This window comes from Camelina sativa, chromosome 13 (genome assembly GCF_030686135.1).
Source record: "Camelina sativa cultivar CO46 ecotype springtype chromosome 13, ASM3068613v1".
Classification (NCBI taxonomy): Eukaryota; Viridiplantae; Streptophyta; class Magnoliopsida; order Brassicales; family Brassicaceae; genus Camelina; species Camelina sativa.
The window spans coordinates 9998967-10022230 of record NC_141892.1 but is presented as its reverse complement, the minus strand read 5'-3'; the positions used below and the strand labels follow the sequence as shown (position 1 = coordinate 10022230).

At 36.5% G+C, this 23264-nt stretch overlaps 6 protein-coding genes and 1 pseudogene across 10 annotated transcripts; 2 read left to right on the top strand and 5 right to left on the bottom strand.

Annotated features, from left to right (window-relative positions):
* Window positions 1-1701: 1701 nt before the first annotated feature.
* Window positions 1702-2915, bottom strand: LOC147929364 (uncharacterized; annotated as a pseudogene).
* Window positions 2916-4521: 1606 nt separating this feature from the next.
* On the top strand, window positions 4522-7110 carry LOC104736375 (calcium-dependent protein kinase 12). 2 transcript variants are annotated; one of them, XM_010456345.3, is made up of 6 exons: window positions 4522-5306; window positions 5615-5758; window positions 5858-6010; window positions 6090-6373; window positions 6479-6703; window positions 6798-7110. In XM_010456345.3, the coding sequence occupies exons 1-6, from the start codon at window positions 4778-4780 to the stop codon at window positions 6933-6935; spliced, it is 1473 nt and encodes a 490-aa protein (XP_010454647.1). In that variant the 5' UTR covers window positions 4522-4777; the 3' UTR covers window positions 6936-7110. The 2 variants fall into 2 exon arrangements, with proteins under 2 accessions (XP_010454647.1, XP_087337340.1); XM_087481214.1 differs by having other exon boundaries at window positions 4626-5306; window positions 5615-6010.
* LOC104736376 (uncharacterized) lies at window positions 7100-11274 on the bottom strand. Of its 2 annotated transcripts, XM_010456347.3 has the most exons (13): window positions 11029-11274; window positions 10615-10923; window positions 10219-10365; window positions 10011-10125; window positions 9808-9902; window positions 9589-9692; window positions 9168-9205; window positions 8550-8785; window positions 8340-8433; window positions 8070-8260; window positions 7772-7991; window positions 7517-7684; window positions 7100-7428 (listed from the first exon to the last, which is right to left on the bottom strand). In XM_010456347.3, exons 2-13 carry the CDS (start codon window positions 10840-10842, stop codon window positions 7280-7282), a joined length of 1785 nt encoding a protein of 594 aa, XP_010454649.1. In that variant the 5' UTR covers window positions 10843-10923; window positions 11029-11274; the 3' UTR covers window positions 7100-7279. The 2 variants fall into 2 exon arrangements, with proteins under 2 accessions (XP_010454649.1, XP_010454648.1); XM_010456346.2 differs by having other exon boundaries at window positions 10615-11173.
* An 18-nt stretch (window positions 11275-11292) lies between these two features.
* Window positions 11293-14380, bottom strand: LOC104736374 (protein SUPPRESSOR OF GENE SILENCING 3). Its single transcript, XM_087481213.1, has 6 exons — window positions 14191-14380; window positions 12817-13777; window positions 12445-12736; window positions 12079-12323; window positions 11795-11961; window positions 11293-11695 (listed from the first exon to the last, which is right to left on the bottom strand). The coding sequence occupies exons 2-6, from the start codon at window positions 13768-13770 to the stop codon at window positions 11485-11487; spliced, it is 1869 nt and encodes a 622-aa protein (XP_087337339.1). The 5' UTR covers window positions 13771-13777; window positions 14191-14380; the 3' UTR covers window positions 11293-11484.
* Window positions 14381-15082: 702 nt separating this feature from the next.
* On the top strand, window positions 15083-17250 carry LOC104736373 (uncharacterized). 3 transcript variants are annotated; one of them, XM_010456343.3, is made up of 6 exons: window positions 15083-15461; window positions 15940-15993; window positions 16134-16207; window positions 16326-16443; window positions 16581-16639; window positions 16856-17250. In XM_010456343.3, the coding sequence occupies exons 1-6, from the start codon at window positions 15318-15320 to the stop codon at window positions 16932-16934; spliced, it is 528 nt and encodes a 175-aa protein (XP_010454645.1). In that variant the 5' UTR covers window positions 15083-15317; the 3' UTR covers window positions 16935-17250. The 3 variants fall into 3 exon arrangements, 1 of the variants encoding a protein (XP_010454645.1); XR_015577928.1 differs by having other exon boundaries at window positions 15134-15461; window positions 16331-16443; XR_015577929.1 differs by having other exon boundaries at window positions 15134-15461; window positions 16300-16443.
* Window positions 17251-17401: 151 nt separating this feature from the next.
* On the bottom strand, window positions 17402-19356 carry LOC104736372 (26S proteasome non-ATPase regulatory subunit 14 homolog). The gene is made up of 6 exons (XM_010456341.3): window positions 19079-19356; window positions 18711-18888; window positions 18535-18616; window positions 18134-18310; window positions 17870-18037; window positions 17402-17773 (listed from the first exon to the last, which is right to left on the bottom strand). The coding sequence occupies exons 1-6, from the start codon at window positions 19206-19208 to the stop codon at window positions 17582-17584; spliced, it is 927 nt and encodes a 308-aa protein (XP_010454643.1). The 5' UTR covers window positions 19209-19356; the 3' UTR covers window positions 17402-17581.
* A 789-nt stretch (window positions 19357-20145) lies between these two features.
* Window positions 20146-22221, bottom strand: LOC104736371 (uncharacterized). The gene is made up of 6 exons (XM_010456340.2): window positions 22078-22221; window positions 21672-21759; window positions 21457-21552; window positions 21035-21138; window positions 20806-20942; window positions 20146-20439 (listed from the first exon to the last, which is right to left on the bottom strand). Exons 2-6 carry the CDS (start codon window positions 21729-21731, stop codon window positions 20357-20359), a joined length of 480 nt encoding a protein of 159 aa, XP_010454642.1. The 5' UTR covers window positions 21732-21759; window positions 22078-22221; the 3' UTR covers window positions 20146-20356.
* Window positions 22222-23264: the final 1043 nt, after the last annotated feature.

The following is a 23264-nucleotide window of genomic DNA, read 5'->3' as shown; positions in this document are numbered from 1 at the left end:
TGGGATGTAAATTCACAAGCATTATCTAGACGTATAGTCTTAAGTGGAAAATCTGGAAAGTGGGTTGTCAGACGTATAGTCTGGGCCAGCAATCTAGCAAACGCAAGGTTTCTAGTTGACAATAAGCAAACATGCGACCATCTGGTCGATACATCTATCATGACCATAAAATATCTAAACGTCCCACAAGGTGGGTATATTGGTCCACATATATCTCCTTGGATCCTTTCCAGAAAGTTTAAAGTTTCTTTATTTACTTTGGCTGGTGATGGCCTTATACAGTAAAACCTCTATAAATTAATAATGTTGGGACTATGACATTTTATTAATTTATAGTGATATTAATTTATCTATAAATTAATAATTATTAATTTTTAGATATATTTTTAATTGTTTATTTTTAAAAAAATTATGAATTAGAACAACTATAGCAAAATAAGATTAAACTTTCAGATGTTATAAATTTTATGATTTAGGGAATTGAACTTGTAATATTTAGAAAGCACTATTTACAATAAATTACAAATATTATAGACAAATTGACTTATACACATGAGACACATAAATTCAAATCTATGAATAATAATATCAATTCTCCTATTTTAATAATCTGTCAAATTATCAAATTGTAAATGATGCATATCTAAAAATTAAAACTTTAAATTTAATTATTTGTATGACATGTTATAAAATATTTTAGAGATATCATTATAGGTTGAAAATACAACATTACAATTGTTCTATAGAATTGAGCTTTAGGAGAAACATACACTATTATATCAGTATATATATATATAAATTTACATAATTATTAATTTATGATATTATTGGGACCATATTTTATAAGGAGATTTCGAAAAAATTATTATCTTATTATCTTATCGAATAGTGTTAATTTTTACACTGGCCCGACTTGGGACCAGCAAAATTTATTAATTTATAGTGTTTATTAATTTATAGAGTATTAATTTATAGAGGTTTTACTGTAATAAGTTTCCCTTGTGCACATGCTACACACGTGAGATGTTTAGGGATAACTTTCCTCTCTTTAAGAGTGTACCCATTAGAATTCTTTATAAGCTTACGCATCATGTTAGAACCCGGATGGCCAAGCCGGTCATGCCATAAAGTGAATTGTTCATTGAACATTTTATTCATTGCCAAGTTAGCCTTTATCATATCAATCTTAGCATGATATAAACCAGTGGCTAGTGCAGGTATAGCCTCTAGGACTTTCTTATGTCCTTGGGTGATTTCTGTAATATATAGAAACTCTTTGTTTACTTCACCCTTTGTCTCAACATGGAAACCATTCAAACGAATGTTCTTAAAGCTCAATAAGCTTCTCTTAGAGCTGGGTGAATACAAGGCATCACTTATTTCAAGATGTGTGCCATTAGGTAGCAAAATATTAGCCTGGCCGTAGCCTTCAATTAGGCTTGCTATACCCGCAATTGTACTAACATTGGCACTTTTCATAATGAGATTAATAAAATATCTCTTGTCTTTCAAAATTGTGTGGCTGGATCCACTATCCACCACAAGTATGTTCTTGTCCTCATCCATTTCTAATATAAACAAGAATTTATGTTTTAAATTTTAAAGTAATAAAACAACCAATTTATATTGAAGGAAATAAATAATTTAAATTTAAACCAAAATAATTATCCAAATAATAATCCAATCAAATGCAAAACATAAACCACAAAATTAAATCAAAACAACATTTGAGTTTAATTATCCTCTCCTAAACAATCGGAGGTTTCATAATCCAATAGGTCATCCTTCTCATGGTCGAAATCACCTTCACCATCGAGATGAACCAAATTAGCTTATGGATTTTTCTTTAGACTCTCTTGATAGAGATCAACAAGATGCTTAGGAGTTCTGCAAGTTTTAATCCAATGGTTCTTCATACCACATCTATGGTAAGTGGACTTGGTCTTATGTTGCGGTTTAAATTGCCCGCAGCCTCTACCTCGACCACGGCCGAAGCCGAATCGGTTTCCACAGCCTTGACCACCAAAATTGCGTCCTTGATAGGTCCCACGACCAGGACCACCACGTCCACCCCATCCACGGCCACGGCCATACTTGTCCCTATGGACATAGTTAGACTCCTTAGTCTCCTTTGGCTCTTTAGGCTCTTGAGGGTTTTTCGATGCCATGTCCACCTTGTGAGCTTCTGGCAATGGAGTTGTACCAGGAGGTCTCAATGCACTATTCATCATTAATAGCTCATTGTTCTGCTCAACAAGTAGCAAACAAGAGATAAGGTCCGCATAAGTCTTAAACCCCTTTTCACAATATTGTTGTTGAAGCAGTATGTTATTAGAGTGAAAGGTAGAGAATGCCTTCTCTAGCAGATCCTTCTCAGTAACCTCAGTACCACATAACCTCAAAATCGACACTATCTTAAATAGTGTTGAATTATAATCATCCACGGATTTAAAATCCTGAATCCTTAGGTTTTCCAATCGAATTGAGCCTTTGGTAGGAGCACCGTCTTTTGGTGTCCATATCTGCTTTTCAGCTCTGTCCAAAGGTCAAGAGGATCTTCAATGGTGAGGTACTGGTCCTTGAGACTCTCAGCAAGGTGGTGGCGTATATGCCTAACCGCGCTATACTTGTCCTTTTCAGAACAGTCAGAATCTTCCTCAATGCACTCGCATAAATCCTTTGATTTCAGATGGATCTTAGTGTCCAAAGCCCATCGCAAGTAGTTGTCTCTAGAAACATTAAGGGCAGCATAGGAGAGGTTGTTGAGCTTTGCCATCTCCATAATACAGAACAAAACATTCGTTTAGCATGCGGTATTTAAGACCGAACCATGCAACAATTTAGGACATGCAGTATTTGAGACTGAACCATGCCAATCACTTAGGGCCATGCGGTATTTGAGACCAATCCATGCCTTAATTTTACACTCAAATTTTGTGGCTTATGTATGCATGCAAAGACAACAATCCTAGATAGATACTAGCATGCAAAGATTTCCTTTTTCTTAAATAATTTTGAGTTTTAGTAATTTTCCTTTTACTAGATTGGATTTCCTTTTTCTTAACATTGGATAACAACAAAGTTTTAGGAAATATTTCTTAAACCTTTAAGATAATGATTATAATTGATTTAGAAGTTATCCAGATTTATTTTCATGCAAACACATAATAATTTCCGATTTTAAATTCTTAGTTTTAGGGTTTGATTAAACAAACAATCTTAATCGGTTTTAATCCTTAGAACAATTAATTTAAATTTCTTCTATGAATTTCGAATTTAATAGTTTAGTTCTAGGGTTCTTATGCAACAAACAGTTAATCGAACAATCCTAAACTTTTAATCTTAAGCAATTCGGATTTTAGGGTTTAGTTCTAAGGTTCTTATGCATCAAGCAAACAATCAACACAATCGGATTTTAATTATATCATAAACAGTTTAATTGCAACCAATCTAAACAACTTATAACAACCGATTTTTTAAAAGTTTTAAAGTTATAGGGTTTAGGATTTCAAAGCATAAAAACTTGTTTGTTGATTGTTTACTTGTAGTTTTAGGGTTCCAATAAATTAAGAGATCAAGTTCGATTTATGGGTTCTAAGAAAGTTTGATCTTATTTACCTTCCACCGATTTGGGGTTGAACGGAATTGAACTGGGTGCTAAAGACCTCGGTTGTACCTTAAGCTGATCCACGAACCACGAACCTTGAACAAGTTATGAATGAAAGCTTGATCACGAACAGAAACCGGACCACGAACTAGGATTGATCACGAACTGGTCACGAACAGGAACCGATCACCGAGAGTTTTAGACTATCGCCGGGTTTGGACGAACAAGAGGTGAAAGCGGTGGCGGTTTAGGGTTTTAGGGTTTTCCCAGCTGGTGTTAGAGCTTCGTGTTGATAACGTGTTGTAAACTTAGAGAAAACTCGAAAGAAGTTTTCTCTTCTTCTTATTATTCAATCAATCAAATAGAGGTTACATATATATAATAAAAACAAAGCCTTAGTACAAAACCGACTAGGAATAGGAAATAGGTAATGGGCATTCGCCCATGTGTCGTACACACCAAAACATGTAATTGGCCGGTTATGGAAGTGCACTCCAAGTGTTTTACAACATAAACAGCTATAGTTCCTTCCTATTGAAGAGAAGAAGACACTTTTGCCTTTATTTAGTGCTGCCCTAAGTTCGTAGTACATACATATCAACACACACACTAATAATTAAACATTAAAAAAATTATGAACTTTAAAATTTCCTTTTCTTTTTTTTTTACAATTTATTCAATTACTTTTTCATTATTAAGTACTAAATTCATATAAAACAATATATAGATTTTTCTTTTGAAACAATTATATTTACTTGACTTGATAAAAAAACTTGCAGTGATATAGTAATATTTATCATTTATCTTTCAGTATAACATAATCAATATGTTTGACTAAAATTATACTTTTATAATATAATATTAATTACTAATTAATACTACAATTTAGCTATTCACTAAAGAAGTTTTTATTCAAAGCATTCATTGAATTTGTTTTCTTTCCCATTTTTTCAATCTATGTGGAAAACAATCTTAAATGGAAAACAATCTTAAATGGGGGAAAAATCTAATATTAGCTAATCAATCATTCTCTCCTAACTCTTGACTTCCCTCTCTCTCTTCAATGCCTTCAAGTCAGTTTCTTTACTCATTCAACAGTTTCTCTTCTTATTCTTCTTCCTCTGCTTAGACCAAACCCTCAAGAAATAATAAAAAAAAACTCTCTCAAGAATGGCAAACAAAGCAAGAACAAGATGGGTTCTTCCTTACAAGTCCAAAAACGTCGAAGACAGTTACTCTCTTGGTCAAGTCCTCGGACAAGGCCAATTCGGAACCACTTTCCTCTGTACCCATAAACAGACAGGTCAAAAGCTCGCCTGCAAAACCATACCCAAAAGGAAGCTCCTTTGCCAAGATGATTACGACGACGTTTTGAGGGAGATCCAGATAATGCATCACCTGTCTGAATACCCAAACGTTGTCCGTATAGAAAGTGCTTACGAGGACTCCAAAAGCGTTCACCTTGTGATGGAGCTCTGTGAAGGTGGTGAGTTGTTTGATAGAATCGTCAAGAGAGGTCATTACAGTGAGAGAGAAGCTGCTAAGCTTATCAAGACTATTGTTGGGGTTGTTGAGGCTTGTCACTCTCTTGGGGTTGTACATAGAGATCTTAAGCCTGAGAATTTCTTGTTCACTTCTTCTGATGAAGATGCTTCTCTTAAATCTACCGACTTTGGCCTCTCTGTTTTCTGCAAACCAGGTTTCCAATTTGTTCTTATTCTTTCTCTAATTTTGTTCCATGATTGTGTTGGTGATGTTTATGACTTATGAGTTACTTGATGATGTTTAACATTTGATTACTGCATTAGTTAGGTGAATCACTCTCTACTGTTTTGATTTATGGATGAAGCATCAGAACTTGATGTTTTAGTGATAGAACGCAATGAACCGTTGCTTAAGATCCCATCTTTTTAGTGCTGTGACTGTGAGTTTGTGTGTTTTGTGCTTTCAGTTGAGTTAGTTTGATATGGAGCTTTAATTTTGGGGACACAAATGTTTGTTTTTTAGGGGAAACGTTTTCGGAACTAGTTGGTAGCGCTTACTATGTGGCACCTGAAGTTTTACATAAGCATTACGGTCCTGAATGTGATGTATGGAGCGCTGGAGTTATCCTCTACATTCTCTTATGTGGTTTTCCTCCTTTTTGGGCTGGTAGATTTCTAATGCCTTCTTCTTTCTTTATAAATGCAACGTTCCTATCATGTGCTTGCTTGCTACTGCTGTCTCATGTGTCTTTACTTTTGTATCCAGAAAGTGAAATAGGGATCTTCAGAAAGATTTTACAAGGAAAGCTTGACTTTGAGACCAATCCTTGGCCTAGTATTTCAGAGAGTGCCAAAGATCTTATCAAGAAAATGCTCGAGAGCAATCCAAAAAAGAGGCTAACTGCTCATCAAGTGTTGTGTAAGTTGTCATGCCTGCAAAAGTAAATGATGTTTTTTTCTTTTTTCTTGCAAGCTGATTCAAACGATCTTTTCTTCAGGTCACCCTTGGATTGTGGATGATAAGGTTGCTCCAGATAAACCTTTGGACTGCGCAGTAGTGACCCGCCTGAAAAAGTTCTCTGCAATGAACAAACTTAAGAAGATGGCTTTACGAGTCATTGCAGAGAGACTATCTGAGGAAGAAATCAGTGGACTTAAAGAGCTGTTCAAGATGATAGACACAGATAAAAGCGGGACTATCACATTTGAAGAGTTAAAAGACAGTATGAGACGTGTTGGATCAGAGCTTATGGAATCTGAGATCCAGGAACTCTTGCGTGCAGTAAACTCTCACAACTCCTTTCTTATTAACTTTCACGTTTTGCATCTTTGTTTTTGCTGAATCTAATATCCAATATCGTCTTATTTGTGTGTGTGTCTGTGTTAGGCTGATGTTGATGAAAGTGGAACAATCGACTATGGAGAGTTCTTAGCTGCAACAATCCACTTGAACAAGCTGGAGAGAGAGGAGAATCTAGTGGCTGCATTCTCTTTCTTTGACAAAGATGCAAGTGGGTACATTACAATCGACGAGCTTCAACAGGCGTGGAAGGAGTTTGGTATAAAGGATTCAAATCTTAATGAAATGATCAAAGACATTGATCAAGACAATGTGAGTAGTACACAAAAGATCTTCACTGTTTCTTTGATGAAGGAGCTATGGAACAAATGTTTATGGTAGCTAGTTGCTATTGTTGATTTTGTAGGATGGACAAATAGACTATGGGGAGTTTGTGGCAATGATGAGGAAAGGGAATGGCAATGTAGGTGGGATTGGTCGGAGAACTATGAGGAACAGTCTCAACTTTGGAACTGCTCTTCCTCCGGAGTCAAAGAATGTCTAAATTTTTCATTTTAGTGAAGTATTATTCTAGAGACTTCTGTAGCAAAACATTTGATGTGATAGAACTTGCTGTTTCTGCTTTCATCTAATTCTGCTTTTAACAAGTCTTTTGTGGCGAGTAAGTATTTGGAATAATGAATCCTCTTAACAGTTTGAAGCTAGTTCTCTCGTGAAAATGTTTGTTTCTTTATGGCAATACAAAAGGGGTTGTTTTATAATGTGTCTTAAAACTTGACAGTAAAATTCAACAAAACTTCCAAAAGTGAAAAAAAACAGAGAAATTAAGAAACTATAACTTGACACTGTTATAATAAAAATTGGTCTAGAAAGTGTAACCAGAAGATATTAGTTTGTTTTCTTGTCTTCTTCTTCTTTCTCTGTGATCAACTTCTTCTCTGCTGTTTCATCCTCACCTCCAAAACCGAACTCGTTAACACGTGTCTTGTCCACAGGGTAAACCCACCTTTGGTATAAGTATATCAAGAATATCACATCTGAAAAACACACATTATACATCCATAAGAAAGGCCTGTTTCTTAAATCTGAATCCAATTAGAGAGGAATTTGATGGATATAACTCACCATCACGGAATACAGAGAGTCGATGTAGGATCGGCATTTTGATGACAAAGGCAAAGAGATCGTCAATAATGGTGTTGAGGAACTTGTAAGTCATCTGTCTCCATGGTAAATGTGCCACTGATTTTAGCTTATAGTTGATGAATAGCTGAGGACACATCATGATGAATCCTGCAAAACACACAACCCCAAAGTCAAAACAATTTTACAATGAGTGGTTATCAACAGATTTTTTTGAGAATGGTCAAGGCTATTTACCGAACATGTAGACACAGCTTGTTAGTGAAGACAGGATCCAAGAATACCAGCTCTTGTGGCGTTCATAAGCGAGAGAATATATGGATAAGCCAATGACAAGGAGGAGGAGCACATAGGATAAGAATTTGATGGCAATGTCATCATACTCCTTGGTTTTATTGCTTGAATAGGATTCACGATCGTGGAACCTCAACCTTGGAATCATTCCACTACGATCAACCTGTTAAGTTTAAATGTTAGACAAGGTTTCTATGTAAAGCAACGACATCAGAAAATGAATACTACACATTGCAAGTACCTCTATGCGCATGGCTTTCCCTATTTTCCAGAATTCAATGCAGACACCAACTCCAGAACTAGCCAGTATCATCCATGAGGTGTCGTTGTCAAGCAGGTAGAGGAAGATGACAAACTGACAGATAAAGTTCAGTACAACAGACTTTGCAGACAATCCTTCCATCGATTTGTTTTTATTCCAAAATTGGATATCTGAACGGTAGCAGCAAAAGATAAGTAAAATTCAACAATATTTCCTACAATCTCAAGGAAAGATTTGGGTCTTACTAACCATTTTTGAATGCCAGGAAGTCGAACACTGAATGAAGCATCGAAACAAACATCGTGATACCCAAAAGATAGGGGTTTCCTTCCAAAAACACCCTCTGTAATAAATAAATGATACAACAAAAGAACATATACAATCAGCTCCAAGGAGAAACCAACCACCTACAATGAAGTGGATAGAAGATGCTGATTGACTATAAAAAGCCATATTTACCTTTAGTTCGTCAGATTCACCGTCAAGCATGCTTCCATAGCTACGCTGCATCTGGAAAGACTGATCAACTTGCTGAAACAGTTGCCACTTCATCATGCTTATGGGGCTTATTTCCAGATTAAGTGGTAGTTCTGAGACTGTTGCATTGACTGGAATGAACTTGTCCCTTAGCAGCCAAAACTCATTGAAGTAAACTGTAGGATAGTAATTTCCTGTAGTAGGTTCTACCAGTAGGTCTGCAAATCTAAAGTTAAGTACAGCATATAACAAATTGGGCAAGTAGACAATCACAATGCCAAAATGAAAACCCTCTTATGAATTCCTATTCCACCTACCAAAAGAAAATCAAATAATGGAAAACAAGATTCTATTGTGCACCTTATACACATAAACAAAGTAAGAGACATGACACTACTTCTGACCATTTAAGGACCCAAGAACTTATCAACCTTTTTTAAAAAAGAAGTTTGATCCATCTTATGCCAAAAAGCTATGCAGCATTCACATGGATAGTGCCATCAAATGTTATAGAAAACATACGGAGAGAGAAAGAGTTGTGAAAAAATCCAAATAATTAATAAGCAGGTCACTCTTTTGTCAAAAGAAATTGAAGGATACGAGGAGCAATGTTTGGTGGTACACCATTCTGTGAATAGCTGTCATGAAAGTGAAAGCAGATATTAGTCTACCAGTATGGAGTCATATTAAATTCAATACTGACAGACAGTCAAAGAGAAAAGAGGCATACCATGCCATCATTTAGTTTCACGTACTACAGCTACTACTTATTTATGTTAATTATAATTTTCGTGAAGTAAGTCAAAATGTCTCCCCTGCCATTGCTTAAGGTTATACCCATATTTGATAAGTGTGAATAAGTGCCTATACTTTTCATTCTTCAAGACTGCTATTTATTTTCGACAAGCAGTAGAAAATCATATATACATCAACATAGAAAGTGAATCAACAATGATTATATCTCTGTTTCTAGAATTTCTATTTTTTTTTTATACTACACAAAATAACAAAACCAACTTACCGAGTAAAATCATCGACCAGGTTAATTGTGACATTCGGTTTCCAGAGGGAAACCCATTCCACAGGGACCTCTACCTTGAGATCCGATTTCTTATCACCAACATTCTGTGAAGTACGGCTGGCGTTAGTTCATTACACATCTATTGAACTCATTAACGTTCAAGAAAATACATAACTATATGTAAAGTTTCCTCAAAATAAAACTTTTACAGAGCCATACCTCAACTTCTGGTTCGGATTCATCATCGTCTTTGGGACTGCCCAAGAGACTCTTCTTCTTATTTTTCTTTTGCTTTGGAAAGTAAGTCGCCACAGCTGAAATAGTGAAAAGACAAGTCCAATTCAGCTATCACAGAAACCTAATCATCAAATCCTTGTCCAAAAAATATAGCTTTTAGATTAAAAAAAAAAAGGAAGTCTTACCATGAGTCCTGTTAAAACTATTAAGTGGTTGGTACTCAGGATCAGTGGGGTCAATGGGAAATCCAGATCGAGCAAAGAAGACATGAGCATACAGACTTCCATTATTCTGTAGCGTCTGCGAACAAAACAAAAATTGTAATTCAATTTAGCTTAGTAAGAGTAAGAGATACAAAAAGAAACCTAAACAGGGCAAGCAAGTGACTGAAACCTCAGATGGAGAATACGTCAGTGACTTGGTCCTAATACTCTCTGGTGTCCATACAGCATAAGGTATATTCGTCTCATGCCAATACAGAGCTTTATCATTGCCAAAGTCATTGAACTTCTCATGCTCTGACATATAAAACCACATATCCTGCATAAAGAAAAAAAACATTGCTTCCATTTAGACTCAAAGCTAAATTCATAAACAAAAAAATCAAATCTTTAAACCCTAATCCTCTAATCAAACAATGGGTTGTACGTATACACAACTAAAGCACACAGTAGAAAGATGTTCACAGAACAAACACTGCGTGTTACATACGATTTTGAAACAGAGCATATGAACTAGTCGTATGAAAATGAATCGAAGTCGTTCATTTAGAAAAGACAAAAAATTTACCAATGATTCGCCTTTGTGGAAGAGATTGGTCATGAGCTGAGATGGAGCAGAAGGATCAACAGGTTTCTGTTTAGGTGAAAAGAACTTGGAAGCAAAATACCAGAAGACGGCGATTCTAACGATTCCGGAAATCGTGGAACCAAATCCACGCTGCTGCTGTTGAGGCTGAGGACCGTCGGCGCCAGCCACTTCAGCCACCGCCGCCGTTTGTCCTGCCGGCGGGGCCATGTTTCACGATTTGGAGAAGAAGGATTTGGTTTGTTTTTTAGTTACGGCGGATCCAAAGCAGAGCTTGAGATGTGAATTCGCCTAAAGAAGATTTGTGTAAAGCAGAGATATTTATGGGATTCCCTTATTTAATTTTTGTATATAAAAAAATCTGAGAAAGAGATAGAAGAAAGATTAAACAAATACTGGTATGGTGGATGGAGTCGTGACGATGCTCTTCCAATACGATGCAAGTTAGAAGTGTTTTATGACACCACCACGTCTCTTTAGACCAAAACTATAATTGCATCTAAAGATCTCTGTCTTTTAGATACTTACTATTATTCCCCAAACTCTACGAAAATATTAATTTGTACCCTGTAACTCCGAATTAGGCTAAACGTGTGGTTCGGTTCGGCTGAATTTAGTTTTGTTTTATGTCTAAACGTTCATACTAAGGAGGAGACTTGGTTTTGTTACCAAAAACTTAATGGTTCCTTAAGATCCGTCTGGTAAAAATTGGAGAATAATAATAACAGTCTAGTATCTCCTTAAACTTTTAGTCCTATTAAGATGGAGTCTCTCTCAAATCTCCTATTTTCCGACATACGAAAAAACAAAGCAAGAAACTTAAGTCTTGTCTTTGTTTGTAGAGACCTGGTCTCAGTCATCTGCATTGTGAAGGCCATGCTTTTCCATGAGCTGTTCCAATGCTTCATCAAACTCTTTCTCCAGGTCAAGCATCTCCTCGTACTGCCTTTTCTTCATCTCTGCCATCTTCTTCTCTTGCTCTTTGATCAGCATCTCCCTCTCCTCCACAAACTCCTCCATCTCTTTCTCTTGAAACTCGATGAAGCTAGACACCTCCTCAGCTCTGCACAAATTATCCAAAAAACCAGAAGAATTTCAGTTACTCCTCCTGTACTTGGGAAACAAAAACGAAAGAGGGGTTATGTAATGTAAGCACGTATACCTCTTTCGGCAATCAGCGTTGCTAGAGGGATTCATATTCCTCTCCTGCTGGTCAACAACCTTAGCACGTTCCTGCTGCTGCAACATCTCGAAATTCTCCTCCTTTGCGTCTCTTTTCTCATGTATCTGTTTGATTGAATCTTGGAAGAACCGGTCTTGTGCATCCATCTTCAAACCACCACCGTTTTTTTAAGACAAAATCAATCAAAAAGGTGTATCAGTAGGTAATTTAAAAAAAATGTCAAGTTTGTAATTTCCAAGTAAAAAAATTTTAAAAAAACATACCTCTTCTCTGTTTTGTTCATGCTGCATCTTTGTTCTCTGTCTCACGATACGATTATCCTCTGCAGTTTTACGCAGCTTCTCGCTCATAATTTCCAGAGATTCCTCAAGCACCTTGGCGTGCCTGTTCTGTTTTGAAAGCTTGTTCTTAAAATAGTTCAGCTGCTGATTGTCCTCAGCAATCTGCCTCAGGTCCTTTACAACCATCTCTTGGTAAGATCTCATCTCGAATTTCAGCCTCGTTTTGCCTAATGAATTAACGAAATTACATAACAGATACATTTACAAGGACCAACAAAAAAACTCTAATAAATCCCAATGACAAAACTTAAAAGCAAGCATAAATCAAATTTTCTGAGGGAAGAGAACCATGAGAGTGTTGATTGAATATCTCCAGATCTTGCTTGGTTGCAAGGAAGCCATACAGTTGGCGAACACCTCCAGAAAACAGACCTCGCCGACGGCCCCAGGCGTTTCTATCTAACCCTCGCTCAGCCAACTCCCTGTGAAGGCGTTCGGCCTCCACATAGCCAGTGGCACTGCTCTCAAACATCAGAACACTCATCCCACGATGGCCCTGTGGACCATAGGAATGGCGTGCTCTAATAGCGTCATACTGTTCGAAGTATTCCAGCAGCTCTTGGTTGCCCATCCCGAGCCACTGAAAAATATAACATTCTAATATCAGCAGAACGCAAAAAAAAAAAAGATTAAAGAAGAAAAAGATAGAAGGAAGTTCACCTTATCATCATCGTCCTTGTCCAGTCTAGTATTCATGATGATGACCATTGGAGGCCAGACAATTTCATGATCCTTTTCCTCCTGACCCAAACCCTTCCACTGCCCATAAATCTCACCAGAGGGGATGACAGATGCTCCTCTCATCTGTAGATCCATGTCCAGAACTTTAGCAAATTCTCTATGGAGCTTAACTCGCCTAGCTCCCTTAGTCCTCGCATGAGCTACTAGTGGCTGTAGGTTATACCAGTCGATGGCGCCAGGTCCACCCTGACAAGCTGGGCAATGCCACTGCCTCTGTGGTTCATTAATCTGCTCGACGGACAAGCTATCCAAGCTATCAAAGAACTTTTTGAACCACTTATTCTGCTTCCGTGATCCATGGCTCTTTTGACTGACATCAGAGTCATAGTCATCACTCACAAGGTCATCATCAGATTCATCCAAAGCATCAGAATCATTCTCTTCCTCAGAAGCATTATCCAGATCATCCTCCATGTTTGGAACCTCCTCCACAACAGTGTGCTGAGCAGAACCTCCTCTTGCCTGCCAATTCCAACCTCCTTTCAAAGGAGGGCGAGTAACAGGTGGTGCAGGAGCCACATAGTTATCATACTTTTTGTTCAAAGCTCGTCCCCGACCAGAGACCCTGTGATCAGTAGCTTGAGTTCCCCGACCATTGCCATTACCTCTCCCAGACACGTTATTACCTCTACCTTGTTGCTGACCACCCCAAGCTCTAGGAGGGTTCGAATTCTGAGGAACCCAAGCTTTTCCAGAAGTGTTACCAGGTTTGTTCTTGTTCTTCTTGGAAATGACCTCCCATTCTCCTCCATCATCTTGTGAAGGAGCCAGTTTCGTCGCTGCCAAACCTTGAGCCAACCGTTCAACCTCAGGCTTAGAACCACCGTGAGAAACGTTCTTCCCCTTAGACATTGGACCAGCCCTAGAACTCATTCTGAACCTAGAGCCATCAAAAAGAAACCCACAGTCACCACCAACATCTCAAACACAACAATCCAACAACGCATAATACGCTAAACAAACAAACATCAAAGCAAAAAAAAAACGGTAGATCAATCGGATGATATGACACGAAAACCAAAAAAAAAAAAAACTAAGGACTTTTCACTGTCAAAGTCTCCGATCAGTGACTAAAACGGTGAAAACACAACACAATGAACACAAACAGTATGACGCAGAACCTCGTTACACGAAACTATGAAAAAAAATAAGTAACCCCCATAGCACAAAAAAAAAAAAAAAACTTGGAAATCGAGAACATTAGGGCAATTTTCCGACGAAGAAAGACGAAATCGAGCACAAGGAGTCTATAATATATAGAGGCGATCGAAGCCTCTAAGGAAGAATACTTACAGAGTAAACGACGGAGAATGCAAGATTTTAAGCGCCGGAGACTGAGAGAGGTACTGAGGAGAGTGAAAAAGAAGGTGAAGAAAGAAGAAGAGCAAATGAGAATGAGAATGGCCTTAATAAGCTCTAAAAACGGCCTCTTTTTTTTTTTTTTTTAAGTTCTTTTTCTTTTTTATTTCCCAGTCTGAAAGGCAATCCAATTAATTTTGCCCATTTTTAACTTTATTGTGTGCAAACCTACTGCAAACTACGGAAATATGGACTCAACATCTTAAATCATTACTAGACAAATAACATAAAATTTGCTTTAAGTTATAATATAATTCATTTGATAGAATATTAGAATGTCAAAAAATGAAAAACAATTCTAGAGAAATTTGTGAGTATGTGATTGATTTGTTTCTAATTATATTTGGTTCAAAAAAAAAAAATGATATGTAACATATTATTTCAAATATATAAAATTTAGAAAATAAATTTTGTGTAAACAGCTGTTACGTTTTACGTTTATGGCTAAAAACCTATTTTAGAAACAAATCACGAGGCTACTTACCTAAAAACATCATAACGAATGACCAAACTCGCTAGACGACGGAGAAAAAACGGCTAAAATATATTCAAACTATTTACAGAATACGTTTTCCTACCTAACTGATGATACCATGCAACATTTTACAACCAAAAACAATTAAAACTTAAAATATAAATCCTGAACCATATGAAATTTAGGTGATTTTAACATCTAGTTAAACGATATAACTTAACCGTTTAACGGTGCTGAGTCAGACTGGCAAATATCAATCTACTAAATGCCACGTCGTTTTGATTAAAACCAGGAGTTGGTAGATTGTGTCTTCTAAGACTAATAGACCACTACTTGGGCCAAGTTTATTTTGACGTGAAAGAAGCCCAATACTAAAAGCCTTTCTAAAACGAAACCACTACTGAGAAAAGCGTCTCTTTCATTTTCTTTTCACTCTCCGATACATGAGAATGGTGGCGTAATTGTGCAGAGAAGATCCCACCATACTTCAGTTCTGCTGTCACGATTCTTCAGTGAGATCTGAGAACTAAATTTCGGAAACAAATAGCTTAGAGTAGTAGACACAGATAGGACTTAGAGCAGAGAGATGGATAAGATGAATCAGGCATTTGAGAAGATGAAGATGATGGTAGGTATGGAGGTTGAAGACGAGGAACGAGCTGCCGAGGAAGAAAGCTCTCTATCTTTCATGGAAGATCTTAATCGAAATTGCGCTTTGACTACCAAACAGGTTCTTATTTATTTACTCCCGAGATGTTTAATCTCTTCGATCAAGTCCTCTGCATTTCGCTGTTTCTTTTGATTCTTGGTTTTATTGCTACGATTGGTTTCAAATGCGTACTGTGTAGTATTCCAATTAGAGAAGTTAGCCTCGTAAGCTCACTGATGTAGAAAAACAAAATGAGTTTTTATTGGATGTAGATCAAGTGATCAATAACGTTTAGCAGTGTTAAAACTCAGATTCATGCACAGAAAAAAAAAAAAAAAATTGATTTAATGGAGGAGAAGGATGATAGAATTGCATGGGATATGATAACACTATAACAGTTTGATCCATATGGCTAGGTTTGCTTTGACATGTATGCTGAGGTTTATTTACTGTGTATCTCTATGAAGTTGTAGTGTTGTCTCGTTTAGAGGAATTTGTTGAGTATCTTGAATTTGGGTTTATCTTCTGCTAATGTGTTGTTTTTTCTTCATAAAAACAGAGATTCTATGGGTTTGCAATTTGTTTGTCAGCAGGGTTGACCTGTACACTTTTGGTAAGTTCAACTCTTATCCATGTTAGAATTCATTATCCTGAATCGTTTTACCTTTAAACTTGCTTTAGCTCTATAGCTATGGGAAGTTAAGCCCTTTGGATATACCTCTTCTTTATCTTTTTACCTGTTTGACATTGCAGTCGATGCTTGTTTTCTTCAATCCGGTCAAGTTTGGAATCACATTTACTCTCGGAAATTTGATGGCACTTGGGAGGTCCGTATTTTGATTTTTAGTTTCGGATGTTATATCACATTAGGTTTACGCGGTTCTGTCTGTACTAGTATTTCTCTGTTATTGGATTTTAGGTTTCATGTCATATTTTGTATGGCAGCACAGCATTCCTTATAGGCCCACAACGGCAGGTGACTATGATGCTTGACCCTGCCCGTATCTACGCTACTGCTTTGTATCTAGCAAGCATTATCATTGCCTTATTTTGTGCTCTTTATGTAAGTGGGTTTCTCAACTCCATTTAATTCAATTTACTGTACCACTATATAGTGACCATTGTTAAAGTTTGATTAAAACTAGCTAGTGAAAAGGCCTTGTTGTACTAAATATAATCTGTCTTTTTCTTTTTGTGTAGGTTCGTAACAAGCTTCTGACACTGCTGGCCATCATTCTTGAGTTCTCTGGTCTAATTTGGTATGCTGAAGTTTTGGTTCTCTTGCATTTATCTTGAACTTTCTCGTTATTTATGGATGGTCTCTGCATACAGTTACATGATTGATGATTCGCTCATCGAACCATTTTATTAGCCTGAACTAGTACTGAGTTGGTGTACCTAATGCTACTTAGATGGTTTCTGAGTTCATTCACAAAAGTTGTCGAGATTCATCTTTCTGTTCTTTAACACTGCAGGTATAGCTTGAGCTACATCCCTTTTGCAAGGACCATGGTCTCCAAGGTCTTCTACACTTGTTTCGACACCGAGTTTTAAGCAACATTACACACATCGTCCCAAAACCATTGTGCTTTGTTTGAACTATTGGTCAATCTCCCAAATGTGTTCAAAGCTGGACTTGTTTGATGCACAAAAAAACGTTAAAGAACCTTCATAGTCCATGGTTTGGCTTATCTTCGGTACTCGTTTCACACACATTTTGTATATTTTACTGTGGAATTTAACGTAGATTTGGTCCTCTTTTTCTTCCCTACTTGTTTGAGTTCTTCTGTAAGAAAGTATGTTAACCAGCTAGACACCGTATTTTGAATATTCTGCAGTCATTTAGAATAGTTTCGTATTTGTTACAAAATTCTGATACTCTTAACATCACAATGCATTCTCATGGTTCTACTTCAATTAAGTGCATAGTGTTTGGAAATACTGCCTGTTACTGGCCAAAGCACTTTAGCATAATTTCTGAAAGTTCGGAGAACAAAAATCTGAAAATAAATTGCAAGAAATAGAAATCAATCCCTGGCCTTAACGAAAAGAACGAAATCACATAGTACAATACAACCTCGTAAATGCTAGGAGATAAGATATAAAACGAAAACATTCAGCAGAAACCAAAGAGATGTCTTAGGAACAAAGGTCAACTCTGGCCAAATGGTTGTGAAGTGGTTGGAGAAGTGAGAAACTCTCTAGAAGACAACAGTGTCGAGCATAGTACCTAGTGTCTGAACAATGTTAGATGACATCAGGTTGGAGACATGTTCTTCCAGATGCTTCTTTGCGTCTTGTCTTCCCACATTCACGATCGCAAGCTTCTCTGGTGACAACTCATCCTCCTCTTGAACGGCCTTGTTATACTTAGCAGCCAAGCTCAACATCTCCTGTTAAACACCAAATAGAGACAATGTCAATGAACATGAGTGTGCAATATGCTTTAACAACTATAAAAAGATTGCAAAATAATCCTTCTTTCTTACCTGGACAGTCTGTTCATTTGTCTTGGAGTGGGTGTCAAAGCGTCTTAGCGTCAGACCATCTGTCCATTTCTTCTTGTGGAGGTTTAGTAGCATCTTCTCTTCGAGCTCGTTTTTCCTGTAGTTGATGGCTATTGAATAATAGTGTCTGTTCAATCCATGGATCAAGGCCTGCATAGTAGTATCCAAAATTCAGTATTAGAGTAATCTTTACATTTCGTTCCAACTTAGAAACAAACGAGACACGTTTCACTAAGTGATCATCACCTGGATCGATGGTTTGTTAAGATGTCCAAGGTTCGATGTGGTTTGACGGGGTTCTTGCCCAAGCATAATAGTCTGTGGATTTATCGAGCGGAACGCATCAATCACAACCTTTCCCTTCACACTTTGAATTGGATCTACCACAACTGCCACAGCTCGCTGGTTCAAAGCTTCAAAACTCTACAAAAAAAAAAAGCACACAGATGTTCACAATGAGCATATATAGTCCAATCCAAAGTTCTAAACTATATATTAGATCTACAATGCAAAGTGGATAACAACAGATTAACATTTATAATAGTGTCCAAGTCAATTATTACAGTATGGACGATAAAGAAAACAACACATTATTGAGTTCATTCAGATGAATAGACAAATACACAAACTGAAGAAACACAACGCACCTGTTGAGTATTAATGTCAACACCAGAAAGCCAGCACCCAAATCCAGGATGGGAATGATACCAACCAACAACCATCTCAGGTCTGAAAATTACGATACAAGAAGAATCAATATACCAAAATCAGATTCTGAATAAGAGAGCTCTCACTAAAGTGTAGATGGGATTAAAGAAGTTACCTTCCAGTCTGTTTAAGCATGTCAAGCATATTAGTCTGGAAAACATGATCAACAGCTTCAACACTAACACCAGTACCACTCTGAGGCATAGCGAAAACATCAACAACCCTAACAGTGTACTCATCCACGAACTCTCCAAGCATCAATCCCATGACTTCCATAGGAACACCAGCTCTTCCTGCGAATTTCCAATTACTTTCATCAAATCTCTATTATACAAACATATCGAACAATAATATTCGAAACCCTAAAGCTCCATACCAAAAGGGGGGCGCCGCAAAAGGAAAATCTAAGAGAGCGGAAGCAAAATTAATATAACCTAATCAGGAGGGCAACGTAATTAGAGTTAGGGATTTGGGTAATTTTACCGTGCTTAAGCATCTTGAGGAGGGCGAGAGAAGAGATGTAAACCTGCTCCGATGTATCGAGAGTCGGAGAATCAGGCGATGCGTGACCCAAACCGCCACCAGCTCCGAAGATTCGCTGTAATCTCTCCATATTCAGATGAATCAATCAGTTCGTCTTCTCTTCTTCGAGAGAGTGGCTTCTTCTTCTTCTGGGTTCGCTACAACAATGGGATCTTCTTATTAAAAACCTCTTGAGAGTTTTCATTATTAACAAGACAAGACCAAGATGGATCTTAATCGTTCGATTAGGCGAAACTATATTATTTACATATTAGTCCTCTAATATTTCCTTTTTGTTTATTGCAGACCACTAGTTCTAGAAAACATCCCCAATGAAAGTTAAAAATAAATTTGAAATTCCTTATTTGTCACAAACTATACGAGAGCTTCATGATTGGTTAATGTTATTTACGTAGAGTTATAACTTTTGTTTTATGGTTAGGAGCTGTTATCTGAGAGATGATTTCTAAATCCATATGGAATTGTAAATTCTAGAAATCAAAACACATGGATTTTGAAATAACATGTTTTATCCTTGAATTTGAACTTTTCTATTTTACGCATTCAAATCCATTCAAATCCATTTAAAACATATTGTTGATTTTAAAATCCAAAAACAAATCATTTAATGAATAACATGGGATTTTAACAAGTATTTGTAATCAAAACACACGGATTTTGAAATAACATGTTTTATCCTTGGATTTGAACATTTCTATTTTACACTTTCAAATCCGTTCAAATCCATTTAAAACATACTGTGGATTTTGAAATCCAAAAACAAATCATTAAATGAATAACATGAGATTTTAACAAGTATTTGTAAATCATAAAACTAATAACACCTAATTTTGATAAGTATTTTAAAATCAAAGATTGAATAACACATGATTTTTGTTTGGATTTCCAAATCCATTAAAATCATAGAACCAATAACCCTTCTTAGAGTTTATGTTATTTGTGTAGTTTTGTAGATACAAGAATAAAAAAATGTATGTAGTTTTGTCAATCTGTGAAGAGTAGACAACTTGAAAAATTTTCCCAATGGTTTTTATTTGACACCTTGAAAAGTTCACAAGATCAATGAAAATAACGAAAACAATTCTGTTTCATTCAGGATCAAAGGTTATTCAACAAAACCTCGCTTCATAGCTCTTGACAATCAAATAATGGATGGGGAAAAGAAGAATCTTTTGGGGAGCAGCAACATTTTTGGAATGAAACTGTAAAGAGGTCTACTTAAAGATCAGGCATGCCCTTTCCTGTTTTGGCATCATATGTCTGCTCCCATACATACTCCATTGGAGTGTCCTTAGGGCCAGCTGCAAAAAAAGTATTAATCCCTCTGTAAGAAAACCACTACTACCAAGGCCAAACTATATTTTATAGAGATATATTTTGCGAATTGAGCTGTTTCAATTATATAGTCATAACAATAACGGCAAAGCTAAAAATGCATTTTCTTCTTTGATCTCAGAAGGGAATCAATTCATCTATTCCTTTTTCTCAGACTTAGAACATGTAACGCATGTTACAAATGCATAGCAAGCAGATTATGTTGATTCAATCTTTAATCTTACAGTCTATTTTATGGTTATGTTTGTTCCCAAGTAGCTACGATATACACACTTCCAACATTCTATGCGCAAATCGTATTTTTAAAGAGATGTTGAAGAGTTGCTACGTACCGGTAGTGGGTCTTGGTGTAGCCCTTATCTTAAGGATCTCTGGTCGAGGAATTATCGAACCAGATGTGCCTGTACCTCTAGCTACTCTTACTTTTGTTCCATCTTCTAGGTATTTTACACCAACCTTACAAGGCCTCCTGTGGTAGAAAGATATTAGAAACATAGGAAACTTCTTGCTTGAGCAAAAAGAGCAAATTGGTGGTGACAGTAGTGCAAAATGAGATTATACCCAGTGACTGGATCAACAACTTGGACATTTGAGGCATGAAGAGGAGCCTCTACCGTGAAAATTCCACCTTCGTGATCAGGGCCTCCCTTTATATGCTTCTTGATCTGCAGATACAGAAGAAAACAGTGTCTCAGCGAGTAGCCAAAAGACTATCCCAGCAGCAAGTTAAATCATCCAAAACGAAAAGAGTTCAAGTTGAACAATTCAAAACATTATGTAAAGAAAGCGATGGAAATAGACCCGCTTTGTGATTAAGTAACCAACTAATAGAAGATGTTTAAATCTGTCGAGAAGAACCAACTGAAGATTGATAACTCCATAATTGGTGTTAAGTAAATGATATATGATGCTGATTCATTCTCTACATGTGTAAGACCGAGCAAAAAGATATACAGAACAAAGATGATTCAAGACAAACTCACCAGATTCTTGCCTTCAACAATAACACGATTTTGAGATCGGATGACACGTTTGATGGTTCCAGTCTCACCCTTATCTTTCCCACGAATTATCATCACCTGCATATAAAAATCAAACCCCAGAAGAAACACCACATCATTCATAAGAAAATGAAACCAAACTAAAACAAACCACCAGAAGAACAAAAGTGTGTGAGTGGTGAAAAGAGTGTCCTCACATTATCCCCTCGGAGTATCTTCCAGTGTCTGATAAGTTTCTCAGCAGCTTTCCAACCCATTTTGCTCCTACTCTCTTAGACAAGAATCCTAAAATTTACATCACAAAAAGAAAAAGAAAAAAAAAACACACACACAGTCTTTGTTTCAGATTCATCAACGAGGAATGGAAGCATGAAGAACCCAAATTAAAAAATTATGAAATTGGCTGGGTAAATTGAAAAATGAAGAAGCCAAAATCAACGAAAATGCCGAATAATCTAAGTAAAAGCAGTGCATCACGTAGAACTAAAAGGTTTATCAATCTCTATACCTAATTCCGATTACTAAGAGATTGACAATAACCTTCAAATAATTGAAGATTATAAATGAAATCGACAAGTTTGGCATAAAGGACAAGAAGCAAACCTGGAATTAGGCGAGGTTGAAGCTTCGGGTTTATGCCAGGCGGCGTTAAGTAACGACGGTGGTGAAGAAATCGGGGAGTACTTTGATTGTGTGTGAAAAAATGATAAACCCTTAAACCACGAAACATTGAAACGACAACGCATTGATTGATGAACTTTTTTGTTTTAACAGCAATTGATGAACATTTAAAAATATATATATACAAAGTATATATTAGTATCTTCATATAACTCCAAAACGAATTTAAAATATTATTTATTAGGTAAATGATTTTAATTTATTTTTTTATCAAAAATTAATTTTTCGGTAAGACAAGACTACTACTACAACCCACATGCACTTTATTTGTTACAGAATTTGCGCAGTTTCAAACATAACTGTTTTAAAACCAAGTTTTTGTTTTGACAACCTATCTCCCTTTCATCACGCAATGCATTAGTTCCTTATTTGAATGTTGATGCATCATAACACTATATGGCTATATGTTACTAGTAACGTAGTCGTGATATGTTAAGTGAAAATCATCCTTAACAACGTATAATAAGCATGAAGAACCCAAATAAAAGATTATGAAATTGGCTTGGTAAATTGAAAATGAAGAACCCTAAATCAACGGAAATGTGTTATAATCTAAGTACAAGTTGTGCATAACAGTATAAGTAAAAGTAAATAGTCTTATCAATCTTTATACCTAATTCCGGTTACTATGACACTGACAATAGGGTTCGGATAAATTGACGATTACAAATAAATCGACAGGGGATGCAAAAACAAGGCTTGTATGTTTACTAGTAACGTAGTCATGATATTTTAAGTGAAAATCATCCTTGAAAACGTATAAGCTTATAGCAAAATCAGATTCCTTATAAAACAAACGCATATACGTTCTTGAATCTTGATCCACCGACAAGTTACTAATCAATACACATATGATATTTCCCTACCTTGGCCTTTGTCTGAGAGAGAGCCCCGAGTTTTTACCAAACTATCATCACTTTACAAATTTACCCATGTGATGTCCAGTGCTGAATTTAACAGAGAATTGAATGAGATTGAAAATCAGTTGATGATGCAAGTGTCTGACATTTAGGAATTACTTTGTCACCCTCTTCAACATGTACATTGATTAGGTCTACTGTTCTTATGAATTACTCTATCGCTGTTGCCCATGTGAAAAATGACTTCAT

What these genes read in the sequence shown, in the direction of transcription:
- LOC104736375 (XM_087481214.1), top strand. Translation starts at nt 4,778, where the DNA reads ATGGCAAACAAAGCAAGAACAAGATGGGTTCTTCCTTACAAGTCCAAA. An exon ending in CTCTGTTTTCTGCAAACCAG is followed by an intron (nt 5,307 to 5,614) that starts GTTTCCAATTTG and finishes TTTGTTTTTTAG; the next exon opens with GGGAAACGTTTTCGGAACTA. An exon ending in TCCAGGAACTCTTGCGTGCA is followed by an intron (nt 6,374 to 6,478) that starts GTAAACTCTCAC and finishes TGTCTGTGTTAG; the next exon opens with GCTGATGTTGATGAAAGTGG.
- LOC104736376 (XM_010456347.3), bottom strand. Translation starts at nt 10,842, where the DNA reads ATGGCCCCGCCGGCAGGACAAACGGCGGCGGTGGCTGAAGTGGCTGGC. An exon ending in TAGTTTTAACAGGACTCATG is followed by an intron (nt 9,903 to 10,010) that starts GTAAGACTTCCT and finishes TCACTATTTCAG; the next exon opens with CTGTGGCGACTTACTTTCCA. An exon ending in AAGCTGTGTCTACATGTTCG is followed by an intron (nt 7,685 to 7,771) that starts GTAAATAGCCTT and finishes TGTGTTTTGCAG; the next exon opens with GATTCATCATGATGTGTCCT.
- LOC104736374 (XM_087481213.1), bottom strand. Translation starts at nt 13,770, where the DNA reads ATGAGTTCTAGGGCTGGTCCAATGTCTAAGGGGAAGAACGTTTCTCAC. An exon ending in ACAAGGACGATGATGATAAG is followed by an intron (nt 12,737 to 12,816) that starts GTGAACTTCCTT and finishes TATATTTTTCAG; the next exon opens with TGGCTCGGGATGGGCAACCA. An exon ending in AACGCTGATTGCCGAAAGAG is followed by an intron (nt 11,696 to 11,794) that starts GTATACGTGCTT and finishes TAATTTGTGCAG; the next exon opens with AGCTGAGGAGGTGTCTAGCT.
- LOC104736373 (XM_010456343.3), top strand. Translation starts at nt 15,318, where the DNA reads ATGGATAAGATGAATCAGGCATTTGAGAAGATGAAGATGATGGTAGGT. An exon ending in GCGCTTTGACTACCAAACAG is followed by an intron (nt 15,462 to 15,939) that starts GTTCTTATTTAT and finishes TCATAAAAACAG; the next exon opens with AGATTCTATGGGTTTGCAAT. An exon ending in GAGTTCTCTGGTCTAATTTG is followed by an intron (nt 16,640 to 16,855) that starts GTATGCTGAAGT and finishes TTAACACTGCAG; the next exon opens with GTATAGCTTGAGCTACATCC.
- LOC104736372 (XM_010456341.3), bottom strand. Translation starts at nt 19,208, where the DNA reads ATGGAGAGATTACAGCGAATCTTCGGAGCTGGTGGCGGTTTGGGTCAC. An exon ending in ATGCTTAAACAGACTGGAAG is followed by an intron (nt 18,617 to 18,710) that starts GTAACTTCTTTA and finishes CGTAATTTTCAG; the next exon opens with ACCTGAGATGGTTGTTGGTT. An exon ending in CAAATGAACAGACTGTCCAG is followed by an intron (nt 17,774 to 17,869) that starts GTAAGAAAGAAG and finishes GGTGTTTAACAG; the next exon opens with GAGATGTTGAGCTTGGCTGC.
- LOC104736371 (XM_010456340.2), bottom strand. Translation starts at nt 21,731, where the DNA reads ATGGGTTGGAAAGCTGCTGAGAAACTTATCAGACACTGGAAGATACTC. An exon ending in AGATACTCCGAGGGGATAAT is followed by an intron (nt 21,553 to 21,671) that starts GTGAGGACACTC and finishes TTTTATATGCAG; the next exon opens with GTGATGATAATTCGTGGGAA. An exon ending in GTTGTTGATCCAGTCACTGG is followed by an intron (nt 20,943 to 21,034) that starts GTATAATCTCAT and finishes TTTCTACCACAG; the next exon opens with GAGGCCTTGTAAGGTTGGTG.